Source organism: Nicotiana tomentosiformis, chromosome 3 (assembly GCF_000390325.3).
Source record: "Nicotiana tomentosiformis chromosome 3, ASM39032v3, whole genome shotgun sequence".
Taxonomy (NCBI): Eukaryota; Viridiplantae; Streptophyta; class Magnoliopsida; order Solanales; family Solanaceae; genus Nicotiana; species Nicotiana tomentosiformis.
Window position 1 is genome coordinate 129,136,915 of NC_090814.1, and position 14,755 is coordinate 129,151,669.

Genomic DNA, 14,755 nt, shown 5'->3' on the forward strand with positions numbered 1-14,755 from the left:
CTTACTGGGTACGCGTTGATTTACGTACTCATGCTACACTTGCTGCACATTTTTGTGCAGGTACATATATGTCTGGTGATATTTTGGGCACAGAGGCGCGGCTATTGCGGAGACTTACCGTGAGCTGCATTTCATGTTACGATCTGCAGCCTGCAGAGTCTCCATCAGAGTTATTTGTATCTCAGACAGATGTTGTATTTTATTTTATTTCCTAGTTGATGCTCATGCACTTGTGACACCGGGTTTTGGGGGTGCTTATGGGTTGTCCTTTATTGTAGTTGTGAAAACATTATCAGTAACCTTGTAAATTCTATTTCTTATTATTGAATTGATGAAAATTATGGTTTTAAAAAATACTAAAATGAGTAATTAAGTTAAAAATTCATTGTTGGCTTGCCTGGCGATGATGTTAGGCGCCATCACGACCTCTAGTGGATTTTGGATCGTGACAAAGACTAAGTTTGACTTCGGTCAACATTTTGAGTAAACGACCACGAAATTGGGATTTGATGGTTCCAATAGGTTCGTATGATGATTTCGGACTTGGGCGTATGTTCGGATCGAGTTTTGGATGATCCGGGAGCGTTTCAGTGCCTAATAGTGAAAGATGGCACTTTAAAGGTTTTAAAGTTCTTTAAATATGGTTTGGAGTAGGTTTTGGTATTATCGAGGTCAAATTGGGATTCCGAGATTGGGAATAGTTCTGTATGGTGATTTAAGACTTGCCCGCAAAATTTGGTATCATTCCGAGTAGTCTAATTATGATTCGGCGCGTTTGGAGCGATTTGAAAACTTGAAGATCATAACTTGATTCGATTTGGTTTTGGGGTGTGATTCTTGATTTTGTTGTTATTTTATGCGTTTCGAGAGTTCGAGCATATCCGTATCATTTTATAGACTTGTTGGTGCATTTGGATGGGGTCCCGAGTGGCTCGAGGGTGTTTTGGACTGCCCGAAGCTGAGCTAGGATAAACCAGAAATTCAAGTTCTGGTTTCCTTTTTCGTGAACGCGGAAGGACCCACGTGTTCGCGATGAAGGATTTTGGCAGTGGGGAAATTTTCCCTTCGTGTTTGCGATAAAAGGGTCGTGTTTGCGGATCCTTGACTTCCCAGGCCAACGCGTTCGCGAAGGCCCCATCGCGTTCGCGTAGAAGGGAGGGTCAATGCCAATTTCTCTTCGCATTCGCAAAGGTTCCCTCGCGTTCGCGTAGGGCAGCGCTGGTACGCCTCCGTGTTCACTAGGCCCTGGTCGCCTTCGCGTAGGCCAAGATTTTCCTGACCTGGCCGTTTGCCTTCGCGAACACGAGGCCTGTTCCGCGTTCGCGAAGAAGGGGGCAGCTGGGCATTGTGTTTTAAAAATCGGGACTTAGCCATTTTTGGGACATTTATTGTACTCTTGGGCAATTTTGGAGCTTCAAAAGGAGGGATTTCAACCTAACTATTGAAGGTAAGTAATTTCTACCTAATGTGAGTTTAATACATAGATTATGGGTAGATTTTAACATGTAAATTTATGGAAATCATGGGTTTAGATGAAAAACCTAGGTTTTTGATAAAAAATGGGATTTAAACACGAAAATGGTTATGGAATTTAGAGAAAATTATATATTTGAGTTCAAGATGTTATGGATAAAAACCTTTTTCAAAAAATTTCGGAATCCGGATATGTGGGCCCGGGGTGAATTTAGAAATTCTTCAATTAGGGTTGGGAAATCACTTTAATAGTTAGGATATGAACTTTTGAACATGCATTGACTAATTTATATAACATTTGATTAGTTTCGAGTTATTTGGCACCGAGTTGAGGGTTTAAAGCACAATTGTGGACCGGAAAGTAAGCTTTGAGACAAGGTCTCTTTTCTAACCTTGTAAGAGGGAATTAACCCCATAGGTGAATCGAATTAATATGTGCTTCTATTTGTGTTGGCTACGTACGCACGAGGTGACGAGAGTCCGTACGTAGCTACTAATCATGCTTATGTACGGGTAGTTTAGGATCCAAATCATGTTATACTTGCGATGTTGGCACCCTACTTGTAATTTAAGTGCCTAAACCATATTGGAACTTGATAAAGGAATTGTAACCCGAATTTTATTTACTTGAGTTTTGGATGGGTTACTTGACCGTTAATGAGAATATTTGTTTTCTTTGAATATTAGACTCTTAATAATTTTTGAATCGGTTGTTTATAAAGTATTTTATTTTCTTGTGGAGCGGGCCGAACGCCTCGGTAATAAAATAGATGCATCTATGGTTCGTGCCGTTCGACCCTCGGCTATAAGGCCCCGTAAGATTTCGCAAAGGAAAAATAATGTTTCGTGGTGCCGAACTGGGCTTACGTGTTTGAGGATTGTATAAAATTTTTGCGGCTTGGACTTTTTGGGTTGAACAATGCACTGGAAAGTAAAGAAAATATTTGGGCAGAAGAAATGCACTTTTGCGGCCCACTATGCGGCCGCAGAATCACTCTGCGGACCGCATAATGGTCGCAAATTGAGACAGTCTTTTGGGCCATTTTTGATGTCATGTTCGCGGCCCATTACGCGACCGCATAACCATTTCGCGGGCTGCACTCTAATCGCATATCCAACTTTGAGATTTTTCGGAGGGAGGTTCTGTGGAGCATTATGCGATCGCAGAATAGGTCTGCGGGCCGCATAATGACCTCAAACCAAGCCAGATTTGCCCAGTTCTGGAGGGCAATTATGCGGCCTATTCTGAGGACCGCATACGCATTATGCGGTTGCATATGCGACCGCATACTCTATTTAGGAGCTTCATTTTTGGGGTTTTTAAACTCGACCCTATTTCATTAAAACATATGCCATAGTCCATTTTGAGCACATTTCTGATATTTTTAGAGTGAGAGAGAGTTCTTAGAGTGGGGAAGTAACCTTCAACCTACTATCCAACAATTCTTGCTCAATCCTTGAAGATTATCAAGAAAGTCCTCACCTTAAAGGTAATAATCTATGTCCTAGCTCTTAATTCCGAAAATCTACTAAAAGGGGGGATAATTAGAAAGATAATTATTGGGTGTGGGGGTTGTTATCTTGCATGCATGTGTTATCAAGGAATGTGGGAAGGTTGTGAGCTAAAAATGGTAAAGAGTGAGTTGTGGGATGATGGAGTCCTCCATAAAAGGACCTTGAAACATTAATGCACACCTAGTGTTTGATAAAATGCTCAAATGAGCTAGAACCATGATCATCCTCCTAATTTTTGGTTCAATTTGTTATATTTAAAATAGATTGAAATTGCTAAGAATTACGGATTATTTTAGAGTTTAAGAAAGCTCAATTGAAGTATGTTGGCTAAACCCCCTTTTTCTTAGAATTGAATCCCACGGTTTTCATGTAATTAGTCTAAGTCCCAAATTGATCATTATAGAATTGGCTATTCCTAATGTGTTTGTGTTGAAAGATGTATGTTCAATATTTATTCTAAATGCTTATCATGTCACCTTGCCATTTGAGGATATGTTCAAAATGTGGAATATGTGTTAGAATGTTAAGGTTTCATGTCAAGATCGAATAAAGTTTGTTATGCCAAATTGTATGAAAAGCTTCTATGTGCCTAAGATTCCCTAAATTGCTCATATGTGAATTTAATGTCTTGAATGGGAAGTCTTATTATTGTTGTTAATGATAATGATGTTTGAATGTGAAAAGGGGAACTGGAATTATGAAATACGGCCAAGTGTCAAGAATGACTTTATAATTGTGGCCACTAGTGCCAATGAATCGAAAGGATATGAAAGAAGTATGATGTGAGATGACTGACTGAAAAAGGTAATGTCTTGGGTGAGACGGCCTAGCCGATCGGGCCGTGATCGGACGCCATGCCGCACACATGGTGGTGACTGTGCTGGAAATTATAATGAAATTGTGGTTATGGTTGATGTCTCAAATGAGACGACCTAGCCGATCGGGTCGTGATCGGACTCCGTGTAAGAATACGGTGGTATTGTGAATTATGGTATATCGGCACTAAAGATCGCCCAACCTAATAACATGAAAATTGACTTGAAAACTTATGTGATCCTTAACTTGATGTTTTAGTATTATTTGAAGCTCTTATTGAATTCTTGACGGTCCCCCCTTGTATTGTTATTCATTCTATTGAGATGGTGTTTAGTTTTACATACTAGTACTATTCAACAGTACTAACGTCCATTTTGCTGGGGGCGCTGCATCTTTAAATGGATGCAAGTGGTTCCATAGCAGGCATTGTTGATCAACGATAATGGTACATCCTTTTCCCAACAGACTTGGTGAACCCCATTTCATCCCAGGCCATGTATTGTATCTTTTATTCATATTATTATCACATTTTGAGGTATAGCCGGGGCCTTGTTGCCTGCACTATCATAACACTCTTTTGTATGTTTTAGAGTCTCTGTAGACACTATGTGGGTTGTACATGGGTGCTAGAAAAGTCAAATAGATTATGTTGTGTTTTGATCTCTTGTTCCACTCGAATCATAAGAATTTGTGTATCTTGGAACTTAAAAATGATGTAACCAATGAGACAATTTAGTATTGTATATATGACCTTCCTACTGTCAAATTAACGAAATTATGTCTTCTCTTGATCATGGGTGCGTTGGGTAGAAAGCGCCTATCAGGCTTGCTTGACCGGGTTCACTCGGTTGGGCGCCGGTCACGCTCTTCGAGTATTGGGGCGTGACATCAGCAGTGCACAGTTTATATATTTGTATGTTGGGTCGGGCCGTACGACCTCGGCATAATTCATGCATAATATTTCTTGGAGCCCAATTGTAATTGATATTGTTTCATTGGCTTGAGAGATTAGTTTGTTAAATGATGGAAATTGATTTGGGATTTACTATTAGTGAAAGAATTATTTATTTATTTCTTGTTATTGAGTTTTCAGCTATATTTCTATAATCCATACTTAATTATAATTTCGGTATTTATTATTAGCCCATAGTAAGTGTCGAAGTCGACCGCTCGTCACTACTTATTCGAGGTTAGACTAGATACTTATTGGGTACATGTTATTGATGTACTCACGCTACACTTCTGCACTAATCGTTTAGGATCTGAGGCAGATGCATCTGGCTATCAGTACGGCACGCATCCTTGATTTCTTTGAGACTTAGCGGCTAGCTACCTTCCGAGCCCGTTCTGCAGCACCCGAAGTCTTCCTTTTGTTTTTACTTTCTGTCTATTTTACTTCAGACAGTAGTGTAGTACTTTTGTATATTCTACTAGTAGCTCATACACTTGTGACACATGGTCTTGGAGATCATGCTAGTAGACACATGATGATTTTTTGGATATTTACTCATCTCATTTGCTCTTAAAATTATTTATCTCTCATTTTATTTAAACTTTTACTTCCTATTTATGCACTAAATAAAAAAATCAGCTATTTCTAAAATGTTAAAAGAAACAATCACATGGTTAGTTCACTGTTGGCTTGCCTAGCGGTAACGTTGGGCGCCATCACGACCTATAGAAGGAATTGGATCGTGACAACATGGTATCAGAGCACTAGGTTCACGTAGGTCTCACAAGTTATGAGCAGGCCTAATAGAGTCTTGCGGATTGGTGCAAAGACGTTAGTACTTATCTTCTAGAGGCTATAGGGTGTTAGGAAACTACTCTTTCTTCATCTCCTATCGTGCAGTTGATGTTATACTAAGTATCTTTCTCTTATTCTCTCATAGATGGTGAGAACGCGCATGACAGATGTTCTAGACCCGAGAGGAGATGCTCCCCCTATTGCTAGAGGCCGAGGCAGAGGTCGGGGAGGGCACCGACCCAAGGTAGGGAAGAGAATGTCCCAGAGTTACCCCAACTATGCCACCAGCGGATCTGGTAGAGGATCCTATCATTGACGAGCAGGTCGAGGTATCTGTAGCAGAGCCAGCCTCGGTATATTTCATGTCAGCACCGGGATTCCAGGAGGTCATGGGCCATATGCTACAGTTCATGGATACTATGACCTAGGCGGTTTGTTTCAACAGACCCATCCACATCTCAGGCTGGAGGGGGAGCACAAACCCCTACTGCTCAGGCTATTGGGCATGCAGCTGTTGTATATCAAACCCCTAGCACACTACCCGTTGGTGGAGCCCAGCCAGTGGCAGCAGCCGTGCCTGAGCCCAGACCAGTTGCAGCCAGCGAGCCGCAGAAGCTATTAGATAGATAGACTACACCCACTTGTCTTCAGAGGTGAGCTACATGAGGATCCATAAGACTTCATTGATCGGTGCAGGGACAGATTGCACAACATGAGGATAGTAGAGATCCACGGGGTGGATTTTACTACTTTCTAACTGGAGGGCAGGGCCCGTAGATGGTGGTAGTCTCATCTTCTTGGCAGACCAGAAAGTTCTTCTCCCTTGACTTGGGATTAGTTTATACGCCTTTTCTTGGATATGTATATTCCACCCTCATAGAGGGAAAAGTTGTGGTTTTAGTTTGAGCAGCTTCAGCAGGGTCAGATGTCAGTGACCGATTATGAGGCGAGATTCTATGAGTTGTCTCACCATGCACTTATGATACTTCTTTCTGAGGCGGAGAGAGTACGGAGGTTTGTTGCGGGGTTGCACTCCAGTATTCAGACCACTATGGCCCGAGAGGTTGAGATGGGGACTTCTTACCAGCTACTTATGGAGATAGCTCGGAGGATTAAGGGTTATCATCAGTGGGGCCGAGAGCATATGCTGCGGGACAAGCGGTTTCGTTATTCCGGAGCATTCAATGGTGCTCTAATTGAGTTCATAGGTCAGTTGGGAGGGGTCAGCCTAGTGGGCCCACATATATAGCACCACCGCCTCCTCAGGGTGCTCCAGTTCGACCTTATTTCAACTCCATGTCAGAGAGTTCCTATCGCACACCAACTATTCAGGGTTCCTCCAGTGGGTATTCAGTCCATCAGGGTCAAACTTTAGGTCAGCAGTCCTTCGTCCCGAGAGGTAGTTACTAGTGCAGGGACTTCATCCACGTGCGGAGGTTATGCCCCAGGCTTCGGGGCAAGGCAGTGCAGCAGGGTACTCAACCTATGATTGCAGCACCAGTAGCCGCACCAGCCGTCCGGCCGCCCAGAGATGGAGGGCAGGTGGGTAGGAGTCGTCCTAGTGGTAAAGCCTAGGCAGGTGAAGGCTAGTCAGGTGGTGCTCCAACTAGATTCTATGCTTTCCCGGTAAGACCAGATATGGTGGCCTCAAATGCCGTTATCACAGGTATTATTTCTGATTGCGGTAGGGATGCTTCAGTATTATTTGATCCAGGGTCTACCTATTCATATGTGTCATCTCTGTTTGCTCATTTCCTAGATGTTCCTCATGAGTCCTTGGGTACTCCTATTTATGTGTCCACTCCAATGAGAGATTCTGTTGTTGTGGATCGGGTCTATCGATCTTGTATTGTTACAATTTGTGGTTATGAGACTAGGGCGGATCTTCTACTGCTTGATATGACCGACTTTGAGGTCATCCTGGGCATGGACTGGTTATCTCCATATCATGCCATCCTTGATTGCCATGCCAAGACTGTTACCTTGGTGATACCAGAATTGCCTAGATTGGAGTGGAAGGGTTCATCTGTCAGCACACCTAGCTGGATCATCTCTTTTATGAAGGCTCGATAGATGGTCGAGAAGGGTTATTTGGCTTATCTAGCTTATGTTCGGGACACTACCGCAGAGACTCCGGAGATCGATTTAGTACCCGTATTTTGGGAGTTCTCCAATGTGTTTCCTTCTGATCTTCTAGGCATGCCTCCAGATCGTGATAGATTTATGCATTGATTTGGCTCCAGGTACCCAGCCTATATCTATCCCATTGTACCGTATGGCTCCGAAAAAGTTGAAGGAGTTGAAGGAACAACTTGAGGAGTTGCTAGCAATGGGGTTCGCCAGGCCGAGTGTATCACCTTGGGGTGCACCAGTGTTATTTGTGAAAAAGAAAGATGGGACTATGCGGAAGTGCATTGATTACCTCCTGTTGAAAAAAGTCACCATTAAGAATAAGTACCCATTGCCACGTATTGATGATTTATTTAACTAGTTTCAGGGTGCTAGGGTATTCTCTAAGATCGACTTGAGATCGGGGTACCATCAGTTGAAGATTCAGGATTCAAATGTTCCAAAGATCGCTTTTCGGACTATATATGGCCATTATGAGTTTCTAGTGATGTCTTTCGGTTTGACTAACACCCGAACGGCATTTATGGATTTTATGAACAGGGTGTTCATGCCATACATTGATTCGTTCGTCATTGTCTTTATTGATGACATTTTGATCTACTCGCACAATATGGAGGAGCACTAACAACATTTGAGAGTGGTGCTTCAGACCTTGTGAGAACAAAAGTTATATGCTAAGTTCTCCAAGTGTGAGTTTTGGCTAGATTCTATAGCATTCTTGGGGCATGTTGTATCAGGTGAGGGTATTAAGGTGGATCCCAAGAAGATTGAGGCATATCAGAGTTAGCCTCGTCCTACTACGGCGACTGAGATCAGGAGCTTCTTCGGATTAGCAGGTTATTATCGCCAGTTTGTGGAAGGCTTCTCATCTATTACAACACCTTTAACTGGTTTGACCCAAAAGGGTGCTCCGTTCCATTGGTCCGATGATTGTGAGGCAAGCTTTCAGAAGCTCAAGACAGCTTTGACTACGACACCGGTTCTTATATTGCCCTCTGGTTCGGGGATGTATACTGTGTATTGCGATGCTTCACCCATTGGTTTGGGTTATGTATTGATGCAGGAGGGATGAATTATTGTATATGCTTCACATCAGCTGAAGCCCCATGAGAAGAATTACCATGTACATGATTTGGAGTTGGCCGCGATTGTTCATGCTCTTAAGATATGTAGGCATTATCTTTATGGGGTGTCCTGTGAGGTTTACACCGATCATCGTAGCTTGCAACATTTATTCAAGCAGAGGGATCTCAAATTGAGGCAGCACGGGTGGCTTGAGATACTGAAGGATTATGATATTACCATTCTTTATCATCCGGGAAAGGGGAATGTAGTTACGGATGCCTTGAGCAGAAAGGCGAAGAGTATGGGTAGTTTGGTATTCATATCAGCAGATGAGAGGCCCTTAGCTTTGGACATTCAGTCCTTGGCTAACAAACTTGTGATGTTGGATATTTCAGAGCCCAGTCGAGTTCTTGCATGCATTGTTGCCCAATTTTCACTATTGGAGCTGATTAGGGCTCTACAGTTTGATGATCTGCACTTGTTGGTTCTCAGAGAGACGATACTACAGGGTGGTGCCAAGGAGGTTACTATCAGCGAGGATGTTGTTCTGTGACTCCAGGGTCGCCTATGTGCTCCTAATGTTGATGGCTTGAGGGAGATAATTCTAGAGGAGGCACACCGTTCTCGATATTCTATTCATCCAGGTGCTACTAATATGTATCGTGACCTGAGGCAACATTATTGGTGGCGACGGATGAAGAAGGACAAAGTTGAGTATGTTGCGGGGTGTCTAAATTTCCAGCAAGTTAAGTATGATCACCAGAGGCCAGGTGGCCTACTCCAGCAGATGACTATACATGAGTGGAAATGAGAGCGCATTACTATGGACTTCGTAGTTGGGTTGCCGCGGACCTTGCGAAAGTTTGATGCAGTTTGGGTCATTGTCGATAGGTTGACAAAGTCGGCACACTTCATTCCGGTGGCAACCACGTATACTTCATAGAGGTTGGCTCAAATTTATATTCAGTAGATAGTTTGGTTTCATGGTGTGCATGTTTCCATCATATCAGATACAGGCCCTTAGTTCACTTCGCATTTCTGGAGAGCAGTACAGAGTGAGTTGGGGACCCATGTAGAGCTCAGTACATCCTTTCATCCACAGACTGACGGTCAGTCGGAGCAGACAGTTCAGATTATGGGGGACATGCTAAGAGCATGTGTGATTGACTTTGGAGGGCAGTGGGATCGATTCTTGTATTTGTCCGAGTTTTCGAACAATAACAGTTATCAGTCCAGCATCGAGATGGATCCATTTGCGGATTTATATGGTCGGCGATGTCGTTCTCCCATCGGACTGTTTAAGCTCGACGAGACTAAGTTATATGGTACTGACTCGGTGAAGGATGCCTTGGAAAAGGTAAAGTTGATTCAGGAGCGACTTCGCACAGCACAGTCTAGACAAAAGAGTAACGCAAATCAGAAGGCGCGTGATTTATCATTTATGATGGGTGAGAAGGTTCTCTTGAATGTCTCGCTGATGAAGGGGATCATGAGGTTCGGGAAGAAAGGCAAGTTTAGCCCAAGGTTTATAAGCCCATTTGATGTGTTGAGACGAGTTGGGGAGGTCTCTTATGAGCTTGCATTACCTCCCAGTCTATCAGGAGTTCATTCAGTTTTCCACGTGTCTATGCTCCGAAGGTATCATGCCGACAAGTCACATGTATAAGACTCCAGCACGATTCAGTTAGATGAGAGCTTGGGTTATGAGGAGGAGCCAGTTTCCATTGTTGATAGGCAGGTTCTCCAGTTGAGGTCCAAGACGATTTCCGCGGTAAAGGTTTAGTGGGGGGAAAACTAATCGAGGAGGCAACTTGGGAGTCCGAGGAGGACATGCAGAGCAGATATCCATACTTATTCAGCACTCCAGGTATGATTCTAGACCCATTCGAGGACGAACGTTTGTTTAAGAGGTGGAGAATGTAACGACCCGATTGGTCATTTTGCTTTCTAGAAAACCGTTCCCCTAAATACGACTCCCCATATGTGCTTTTACTATTTCATGACTTGCGGGGATGGTTAGTTCGCGATTTGGAAGGGTTTGGGTTAAAATCAGAGCACTTGTTCCTTAAGGTTGGACAAAAAGGCTAAGTTTCACTTCGGTCAACATTTTGAGTAAACAACCTCGTAATCAGGATTTGAAGGTTCCAATAGGTTCGTATAACAATTTCGGACTTGGGCATATGTTCGGATAGGGTTTTGGATGACCCGGGAGCGTTTCAATGCCTAATAGTGAAAGATGGCTCTTTGAAGGTTTTAAAGTTCTTTAAAATTGGTTTGGAGTAGGTTTTGGTGTTATCGAGGTCAAATTAGGATTCCTAGATTGGGAATAGTTCTGTATGGTGATTTAAGACTTGCCTGTAAAATTTGGTGTCATTCTGCGTAGTCTAAGTATGATTCGGCGCATTCGGAGCGATTTGGAAACTTGAAGTTCATAACTTGATTTGATTTGGTTTTGGGGTGTGATTCTTGGTTTTGTTGTTGTTTTACGTGTTCGAGAGTTCGAGCAGGTCCGTATCATGTTTATGGATTTCTTGATGCATTAGAACGGGGTCCCGAGTGGCTCGGGGGTGGTTCAAACCGCCCGTAGCCGAGCTAGGAAAAACCAGAAATTGCAGTTCTGGTTTCCTTCTTCACGAACGCGGAAGGACCCACGCATTCGCGGTGAAGGATTTGGGCAGTGGGCCAATTTTCCCTTCGCGTTAGCGATAAAGGGATCGCGTTCATAGAGCCTTGAGGTACAAGGCCTACGCGTTCGCGAAGGCCCCATCACGTTCACGTAGAAGGAAGGGACTTGGGGAGGGTCAGTGCAGATTTCTCTTCGCATTCGCGAAGGTGCCCTCGTGTTCGCATAGGGCAGGGCTGTTACGCCTCCGCGTTCATGAGGCCCTGGTCGCATTTGCGTAGGCCAAGCTTTTTTGGGCCTGGCCGTTTGCCTTCGCGAACGTGAGGCCTGTTCCGCGTTCGTGAAGAAGGGGCAGTTGGGTAGTGTGATCTAAAAATCGGGACTTAGCCATTTTTTGGTTCATTTATTGTATTCTTGGGCGATTTTGGAGCTTCAAAAGGGGGGATTTCAACCTAGTTATTGAAGGTAAGTAATTTCTACCTAATGTGAGATTACTAGGTTATTGCAATTATGTCCTTTCCCTATGAGTTCTTTCGTTTAATATTTTAGGGCTATTTTGATATATTAATATTGTATTTATGGTATTATAAAAGTATAGGCTCTTATTTTTCTGAATGGGTTTGGACAATATAATAGATTCTCAATTTAAATTAGTAATAGGACATTATAATACGTTTTCAAATTAAATTAATAATAGGAATTTTTACGAAGTGTATCATAAAAGTAATAGGATTACATGCGTAATGACTTGGCCGGTCGTTTTGAGAGTATTAGCCCCGATCCCCTATTTGTTGCTCCCTCTACTTCATTTTATGGTTATGGGACATGCCGGAGCACTTGGTGTCGGGTTCGGGTGACTTTCGAAGTGAAATGGGACACATAGTCCCTAAAATGAAAGTTTAAGTCGTAGGAGTTAACCTAGTTTGAATTGTGTGAAGACAACTCCAGAATGGAGTTTTGACGGTTCCAATAGCTCGGTATGATAATTTTGGTCTTAGAAGTGTGTCCGGATGTTGATTTGGAGGTCCGTAGGTCATTTCGGAGTTAATTAGCGAAAGTTGGAAAATTGGAAGATTTTGGAAGGTTTGATCGGGAATGGACTTTTTGATATCGGGGTCTGATTTCGATTCTGAAAGTTGGAGTAGGACCGTAATGTCAATTATGACTTTAGTGCAAAATTTGAGGTCAATCAAATTTGATTTGTTAGGTTTCGGCATCGGATGTGGAAGTTAGAAGTTCAAAAGTTCATTAGGCTTGAATCGATGCGTAATTCGTATTTTTATGTTGTTTGATGTGAATTGAGGCCTCGGCTAAGTTTGTATGATGATTTTAGGACTTGTTGGTATAATTGGTTGAAGTTCTGGGGGCCTCGAGGATGATTCGGACCATGTTCGACACATTTTGGAACTTTGAAGAATTTCTGGAGCTGTTGATTTTGCTGGTGTCTGGTCTCCTTCATCACGTTCGCGAGAGAGGTCTCGCATTCGCGAAGGGTATCTGGGAGGCAGGTGAGGTTTGTTCTTCGCGTTCGCGAAGGTGTAAGAAGTTTTTCACCGCATCGTATAAGGGGTCGTGTTCGCGTAGGCATGGGCTCGGTATACATCGCGTTCGCGTGGGGGATCATGCGTTTGCGAAGACCAATCTGTTACACCCCATGTTTTCATACATTGAAGTACGCCATAAATAAATTAATGGAAGTTCGGGAATGGGATTATTTTGAGATTATAAGCATTATGACATTTCAAACAAGTGATGAGTAAATTCATAAAGGTGAGAGGGGAAGCAAGTCAAAGAAAATGAATTTTAGTCCAAGTTTGACATGTGGGATAAAATATGGCCCGAGCTAAAATACTCGGTATTTATGGACTAGTGCCATACAAGGTACCACATGACCACGATGGTATGATGTATAAGGTGTATTAACATGAGTAGTATTTTAAGTAATTTGAGATAATTCTTAATTATGTGGGTAATTGGTTAATGGGAGATTAACAAGTTGATTAAGACAATTGGTGGTTAATTATTGAACAAAATCCATAACGTGGCAGCAAACCCATCTAAGGATTGTGACTCATAAGTCACTATGATTATGTGAAAATACTTAAAGTGCATGATTCATACTCATTAAATAAAGAAGAGACACATTTCATTAGCAATTTTTATAAGTTGTGAATAGATTAGAACATTAGCCATTTTTGTCAATTCCTACAAATTTTCAAATTCTCATTTCCAAATACTCCAAATCAGATTCTAACCCTTACATGAATCAACGTGAATTCTTGCAACCAAAAGGAATCCAACGAGAATATTTAAAATCATAGTAACGTAAAGTTTTGCGGTTCTAAAGGAGTACGGTGCAACTTTTTCCAAGAATATCATATGGATTTTTCCCTACTCTGATCTTGTCGTTACGTGTTGTCACAATTGATGTGTATTAGAGGGATTGTCAAGAGAATCGACTTAGGTATGCCAAGGCTATTCCTTCTTTTTTTTTGGGCATGATCTATACGACACGAAACGAGCAAATGCACAACTTTCATAAATAACTCTATTCATAGAAGTATTAGAAGTGCCTATGGTGTTGAATTCCCATGTATATTATTATTCTATCATCTGTTCATAGGTCTCAGAAAATACGTAAGTCGAAAAAGTTTACTTCATGATATTATTCAAAGGCATAATGTCCTTATGACATTTCTAGAGATTTTAATGATGCACTTCTCATGCATTGCATTCATTTATATATGTACATTGACCCATGACCAGATGGTGTTATATACGCGTATATATAAGTATTTATATGTATATGGGATATGGAAAAAGGTTATGGCGTTATATACGCACCACCACCTGATCAGCCGGTATACGTTAATGATTTTTCCCACAGTGGCTGAGATGATATGATGGGATGCCCTCAGAGGTCTGATGATGTTATGACACATGTACCTATGCACGACATAACATTCATACGCATATGCATGACACTATAATTATTTCATGATTTACAGAGTTATCCAGACTTACAGGTTGAGTCATTTACTCTATATTTCTTCCACGGCTGTTATGTACTTATTTATGTGCCTTACATACTCAGTACATTATTCGTACTGATGTCCCTTTTGCCCGGGGACGCTGCGTTTCATGCCCGCAGGTCCCGATAGATAGGTCGAGAGTCCTCCAAGTAGGCTATCAGCTCAGCGGAAGATGTTGGTGCGCTCCATTTGCTCCGGAGTTGCTTGTTTGGTCAGTATGATTTAGACGTGCATTGTTTGGTATGGCGGGGCCTTGACCCGACCTTTATGTTAAAGTGTACTCTTAGAGGCTTGTAGACAGATGTCATGTATACGAATGCTTGTATGGCCTTGTCGGCCTATGTTTTGAGTATA

At 42.3% G+C, this 14,755-nt stretch overlaps 1 protein-coding gene across 1 annotated transcript; it reads left to right on the forward strand.

The window, feature by feature from the left end:
* Positions 1 to 9,881: 9,881 nt before the first annotated feature.
* LOC138908485 (uncharacterized) lies at positions 9,882 to 10,412 on the forward strand. The gene has a single exon (XM_070199156.1). The coding sequence runs from the start codon at positions 9,882 to 9,884 to the stop codon at positions 10,410 to 10,412; it is 531 nt and encodes a 176-aa protein (XP_070055257.1).
* The last annotated feature ends 4,343 nt before the right edge of the window (positions 10,413 to 14,755 follow it).

Excerpts from the sequence above, each read along its gene's own strand:
- LOC138908485 (XM_070199156.1), top strand. The coding sequence starts at position 9,882 with ATGGGGGACATGCTAAGAGCATGTGTGATTGACTTTGGAGGGCAGTGG.